General features: G+C 59.2%; 3 protein-coding genes across 3 annotated transcripts; 2 read left to right on the forward strand and 1 right to left on the reverse strand.

The window, feature by feature from the left end:
• Nucleotides 1–966: 966 nt before the first annotated feature.
• On the reverse strand, nucleotides 967–1243 carry MNEG_11720 (hypothetical protein; the record flags this gene model as incomplete). The annotated part of the gene is made up of 2 exons (XM_014039806.1): nucleotides 967–1029; nucleotides 1133–1243. The coding sequence occupies 2 exons, from the start codon at nucleotides 1241–1243 to the stop codon at nucleotides 967–969; spliced, it is 174 nt and encodes a 57-aa protein (XP_013895260.1).
• Nucleotides 1244–2846: 1603 nt separating this feature from the next.
• Nucleotides 2847–3884, forward strand: MNEG_11721 (hypothetical protein; the record flags this gene model as incomplete). The annotated part of the gene is made up of 3 exons (XM_014039807.1): nucleotides 2847–3050; nucleotides 3386–3492; nucleotides 3752–3884. The coding sequence occupies 3 exons, from the start codon at nucleotides 2847–2849 to the stop codon at nucleotides 3882–3884; spliced, it is 444 nt and encodes a 147-aa protein (XP_013895261.1).
• Nucleotides 3885–4180: 296 nt separating this feature from the next.
• MNEG_11722 (hypothetical protein) lies at nucleotides 4181–5052 on the forward strand (the record flags this gene model as incomplete). Its single annotated transcript, XM_014039808.1, has 3 exons — nucleotides 4181–4194; nucleotides 4453–4621; nucleotides 4903–5052. 3 exons carry the CDS (start codon nucleotides 4181–4183, stop codon nucleotides 5050–5052), a joined length of 333 nt encoding a protein of 110 aa, XP_013895262.1.
• Nucleotides 5053–6440: the final 1388 nt, after the last annotated feature.

Raw genomic sequence — 6440 nt, forward strand, 5'->3', positions numbered from 1 at the left:
GTTCAGGATTGGGGGGCGGGGGAGGAGGTCCGCCAGGTGCGGGTGACAGGGTAGCGACGGCTCAAGTGTGGGATGGTGCAGAGAATTTGGCGGGAGGTTGGGGAGCGGGCAGGCGTTTGGGGAGGGGGCAGGGGCGATGGCCGCCTCGGCTCTGACAGGCCACACTCCGTGATTGCTGATGGTAACATGCGCGGGTTTAGTACGATGAACCTGCTTACCTGTTGGGTAAGTCGCCGGCACATCGAATTGAAAGTCAAATTCGTACTTGATGTAGTTGTGAATGTACCTAGGATTATCAGGCAGCAAAGGGAACAGCAGCAGTGTGCGCCAGTGGGTGTGAGGAACAAAAGCCGCAACCCCCACACGAGGCAAAGCCAATCTGCGCTGCCCAAGCGCAACTGCAGTGCATGCAGCTGGCAGCTGCGCAGCTGCAGCGGCGGATCAGATGCCGGCTTGTCAGGCCGCTGTCCATATGCAGTTCCCTCTGCCCCGCAAGGGACGGCGGCCCTAATCTGCCGCAGCACCTGAGCAACGACAGCACCGGCTGCCCGACCCCGCTGCAACCCGCGCATAGCCCATGTGCAGCGCCCAAGACCCAGATTTCATGGGGCTGCCCTTCCGCTGGCGGACAGTCACAGCCCACCGGCGAAGCAGCATGCAACGCGACAGGCCGAGGTGCGCACCAGCACTTCCCCGTCCACCGCTTGCCGCCGTCCTGCGGCTGTATAGTGAACCAGTCTGCATCTGACTCTTTGTTCATCTGGATGTACTTGATGAGCGCCTGCAGCTCCTGTTTGCACCAGAGAAGGCGGCCGCACGTGGCGCGATGAACAGGAAAGGTGAGTTGAGGCGGCGATCCCTAAAACAGCAGCCCCGGCTTAGGCAGCTCGGAGGCGGCGGCAAACAACGGGAGGGGCGCGCAGGAAGCCACACTGTACTTGTAGTGGACCTGCATGCGTGCAAGTCTTATAAACGCTTGGGCGAGTTGATGCGGTTGATGCTGTTGACGATGTAGACACCCCCGAGCAGCTGCGGCGACAAGGCCGCATGATGCAAGCGCCACAGGCGCTCCGCTGTTTGCAAACAGGCTGATCCGAGGTGACGGCGGCGCACCCGCTCTGCGTTCGCCCACCTGCTTCAGCCGCGCATCCCATTTCTCCTTAGGGTCCCTGGGCCCCGCGTTCTCCGTCAGCAGTGGGATCTTCTTGACCTGCGCCTTTGTGTTGTCGTCCCACTCCGCCATGAAGTCTCTAGGACGTGTACGTTCTGCTAAAAATCAGTGTATCACCACCAATGACACTTTTGCTGCTGGTAGATGGCTGCTGCCCGCTTGAGCACTATATGTGCAGTGGAGATCAGTGCTGTGATTGTCGAAAGGTATTTTTCTTTTATTTTATGATTTTATGTACCATTGTTCCACTATCGAACAGCTGCTGAGCGACAGCACAGGAATTGCTCAGCGCTGATCAGCGCGTGCAGTGCTGCGGGCCTGCTGCGGACACAGCCTGTTGATATGATACGCTACACCAGCTTCAGCTGGCCCAGCCCGGCCCCAAGGGGCACATCCAGGCCGTTGACTTATCAAGGTAGCTTGATGGCCGTTTGCAGGTTCTTAGGAGCGTAAACTCCTGCTGCAGCACCCAGCCGGCCACCCACTTGGACCGCCCAGGAGTTGACTTTTTGACCCCAGCCAACCCTTGCGTACCATCGTAAACACACATCAATGATCATTTTTGAAAACCCAAAACTCTAACCAGTACAGCACAGACCAACAACCAGTAGAGTTCATTGCTTGGTTCACAGGTTGGCACGTGTTGGCCATACCAATTTGCTGAGCGTTCCCCCTGAATAGCTTCTTTCGGGCTGTTGGCCTTGGCCATGGGAGACCCACGTGGTCGCGACACCTGGTTGGCACAGGTGCAGCATTGCAGCATTCTCAAGTAAGTGAAGGCTAGGATCAAGGGATTGAGGCCTGGCAGCCAGGGCAAAAACTCTGGGCGATCGAGCAGGTGGACGGCGTTCTTATACAAGCGCGCAGGTGCTGCACACATGAGAAACCCTTGCTGTTGATGTTTACGGCTCGTATCACATTGTCGTAGGGCATCACCAAGCAGGCCATCAGTCGAGATGAGGCTTCGCAGTGGTTGTTTGGGCAAGGCATCATATTTGTTCGGGTCCGCGGCGCACTCACGCAGGGCATGTGAGGATACAGCTTAAGCATCACGGTACTAACCAGCACGCAGGCAGCGCGCTGACCAACAACAACGTGTTCGGGATGGGTGGCACACACATTGGCTGACATCCCTGTTCCACAATGGCCAAGGCGTCCCTGCGACTTGCGCCGCATAACCTGACCGGGTTACTACCATCGCCGCGCGTTCTGCAAAAACTGCGCGGCGGCGAGATACCCCGTGTCAAAGCGCGCATCAGAAGTTTGGGTGGTCCCCGCTCGTCTGCCTTCAAATTGCGTGTTGCTAGTGATCAGACATTGGGGCGAGCTGCATCTCTGCGTCATGGGTATCGCATTGTTATGAAGTTTGCACAATGATTTGACATTGAGATGTGATATTCTGGATTGTTACCTGGTGGTTGATGGCTACCTTGCGAGCGAGGCACACCCAAACCAGCGCCCTGCCCCAAACTGGCCAGGAAGTGACCCGCCTACCTGCATGCCGGCTGGCGACCTGGTGCGATTTTCGCTCTGATTACGGTGCACATTCATGCGATCTGACGGCTTGCTATCAAGTCACCAGAGCGCACCGCAATCAGAGTCGCGCTGCGTGGAGTCGCCAGCCAGGCGATCTCGTTGCCGAGCAGCCCTCCAGGCATCCCTCAGAGGCACGGGGATGGACCACCGTGCAACTGTCGTGCTGCTGGTGCTGCTCATGGCACTGGCCTACGTGGCCGGTGACCCCTGTGTGTGCGATGGATCTTTTGGCACCTCGCCATGGGAGAACAAGGTGTCCCAAACCAGGGCAGAGAACGGCAAGCCATTCATCGATGCTAAAGTGTTTCCCCTGCACAACGCCACCGCCAAGTGGGACATGCGGGTGCGAGCCGCCTACATCGGCACTGGACTCAGCGAGTGTACGGCTTGTGTTTGTTCGGAGCTGATACGGTGGCTTCACAAACGAGGGTGGCTTGAAGAGTGTCAGCACGAATGCAAGCGCTGAGCTGGGGTACAAACCTGGGAGCCGGTGCATTTGCCTCACCAGTTGAAAGTGTTTTGCACTTGCAACTTGAAGCAGCATCCCCGCAGGCTCCAACGCATTCACACCCCCCCCCCCCCAGGACACCCGTCCACGGCCCCACTCACTCCAAGAATGCAACAACCTGGATTCTGCCTCGTCATCACATATCCAAATCCTTTCGAACCCCGGCTCAGGGCATGAAGGCTGCCATCGCCAAAGGGGCGAATGTCAACCAGCGGGCGACGGAAGATGGGCTCACGCCGCTTCAGATTGCGCTGCTGACCAACTCCCTCGACACTTGGTAAGGCCCTGCCGTTCGAGCAATAAGGTGTGCAGCTGTATGTGCCGCCGTCTTGCTGCCGTACAGCACCCCAGATCGCCGTGGCAGTGGCGTGATGGCAGGGGCGTGATTGCCGGCGGCAGCAGCTGTGATGACAGGACACAATCACTACGGCAGCGGCACACGCGTGTGCGTGCGCAATCATGCACACACACATGCATGCCCAAACACACGCGCACGCGCGCGAGTGCGCATGGCACACGGCACACCCTCAACCCAGGCACCCCTACACCGAGGAGGTCTACCAGGCCGTCAAAATACTGCTGGACGCCAAAGCGGACCCCAACATCCCGTACAGCCCAGAAGCGCATCGTATGCACGACGTCAGCCCGGCCCCCTTGCACTATGCGTAAGAGCCTGTTGGATGCTCACATGCAAAGGGTGGCGGGGCGCACCAAGCGCCGGATTGCCGCACACGACAGCGTTTCACGCGTTGGCCAGCGAACGGGGGCTGACCTGCGGCACTCACTCCCGCTCGGCGTAACCTTGCTTGCGTGCTGGATGAAAATTCTTGACTTCGCGGTGTCCGTTACTCTTGGGACTCAGTGCATCAGCTTAAGTCATGTGTGTGTCGCCCCAATGGGACAATCGCGCATTTAGGCCGCCCTACATTGCACAAACACCAGACTACTGCAATGCGACAACCAATATGCAGCGCAGAAGGTGGGCGCGTCGATCTGGTCACGATGATGCTGAGGGCGGGCGCCAACCCCAACGCCCGCGACAGCTATCACTACAATGAAACGGCCCTGCACAAGGCGGCGCAATGCGATCGCAGGTGTGTGAAGGCTGATGGCATCATCATCATTGGTGCACCTGGGATCCTGCACTGTTATTGGGGGGGGGGGTGGAGATCTCCTCGGACCTGCTGACTGGCGCCGTGCGACACGACGACAACCGCTGCCGCAACCATGCACGCAGTCGCTCGTGGGGTCCGCGCGCGGCCGCAACTGTGAAGGTGCTGCTGGCATGGGGCGCCGACCCCACTGCGAGAGCCAATGGCCAGACGCCGTTCGAGATGACGCCCAATCATCCGACGTGCAAGCCGCTGCCAAAGGACCACAGGTTCACCATTCAGGATTGCCAGGAGGTGGGTAGCCAGTTGCAGATCGACAGCGCATGCAGGGTTGTCGTTTGGGCCTGCGTGAGCGACTGCATGGGCTGGCCATGTCGCCATCCAGCAGTGCACGCCCACAGCATTCAGGTCATGCATGCACACGTGCCAAGCTGCGCTTGGCTTGCCTGTGCGCCTGACATTGAGGGGTGCCAGAAACGCAGGCGCTGACGCTTGGAGGCATGCTAGCCTGCACCTGCAGCCCGCGGCTGCTCGTTTGCTGAGCAAATCCAATTTGCTGCTGGTCTACCATTCAGGTGTGCAAGGTGCTGCGCGACGGCTTGCCCGCAGCAGAGAAGGCGGCCATCAAGGCCGGCAAGCTGCTGGACGACGGCTCCAGGGACTTGCCAAAGTGCTGCGCCAATAGGACCTCGACAAACATCACACTGACCCAGTGCTGCTTCTGAAATTGCGCCTGCACTCGCCTGAGTCTCACGCCAGGGCTGCGTGGGGGGGACCCTTTTTGGACACTCTATTGTGCTGCAGCTTGCGGCTTGCGGTTCACCTGCTACCCCTCGCTGCCCGCTGCGGTGCCGGCCCGGAAGTTTGGAACGCCTGTTTGGCGTAGTTGGCGCTGCAGCTAGGTGCTGTGCACATGACATTCCTTTTGCACACGGCGTGTTCATCTGCCTGCAGTCTGTCGACTGTGCTGCCTCTGTGGGCTTGCTTCTGCAGGATTCTGCTTTGCAGGAACAGTGCCAGGGTTGATTGATTCAACAACAAAGAGCTGAGTCGACTCCTGTACGACTTGCCAAGCAGTGGATGCCAGTCATATATATGTTCCCCGCTCCAGGCCCCCGCCTGCCCCACGTACATGTGCACGCGCGAGTGACAGATATGCGATCGATTGATATCTGCAAACAAGACAGTGAGCGGCGTTGCAGCCATTTCCCCCAACAGCAGTCGCGCCCTGCTCACCGTGCACGGCTGTGTGGCATTGCCTTGCAGCCTGAACTGCTGACTTGGCACCGGAACACGTGCGCGCGCTGATAAGGGCGATATCAAGACACAATTGAATGTTACAACATACGTCCTGAGATCTTTGTCTGGCTAACGTGAAAGAGCTGTGCTGTGTGCTGAGGGCACCTGCTGACGTGGATGCAGCTGGGGGGACAGACAAGCTCGATGAACTTTACGCGAGTGGCGCTGCATCTGCTGCATCTGCTGCATCTGCTGCTGCATCTGCTGCATCTGCTGCTGCTGCATCTGCTGCATCTGCTGCTGCTGCATCTGCTGCTGCTGCTGCTGCTGCTGCTGCTGCTGCTGCCGTCGCCGCTGCTGCTGCTGCTGCTGCCGCCGCAGCTGCATGCTCAGGAGCTGATGGCGCGTTCACGGCTGCTGTACCGCCCGCAACCTCGCCCCCACTGCGGTTGTCACTGCCGCCGCTGTGCCTAAATCCCCCAGCCAGCCATGCGCACCTCTGGTCGCGACCAGAGATGCGCATGAATGGCTGGGGGATTTAGGCACAGCGGCGGCAGTGACGACCGTCAAGCTCAACGTTGAGCTTGACCGTCCTCCATTGCACGTCAACACGGCGGCCCCTGGCTGTCTAGGGGCCCGGTCCCGCGCCGTAGACCACTCTTATTTGTACGGGTGGCAGGGGCCGACGTTGCTCTCGCGTCTATGGTGCAAAGTTAATCAGGCCTGCCAGACACCACCAAACGGTGCAGTACAACTGCGTCCAGTGACATGGGCGGCTGCTCCCCGCCCAAACTGGTGCATGCAAGCGCGCATGCTTCAAAGCAAATCTAGACGTTTGATTGCACCAACATACTAACAGGGCGCACCCCTGCTG

This window comes from Monoraphidium neglectum (assembly GCF_000611645.1).
Source record: "Monoraphidium neglectum strain SAG 48.87 unplaced genomic scaffold scaffold02878, whole genome shotgun sequence".
Taxonomy (NCBI): domain Eukaryota; kingdom Viridiplantae; phylum Chlorophyta; class Chlorophyceae; order Sphaeropleales; family Selenastraceae; genus Monoraphidium; species Monoraphidium neglectum.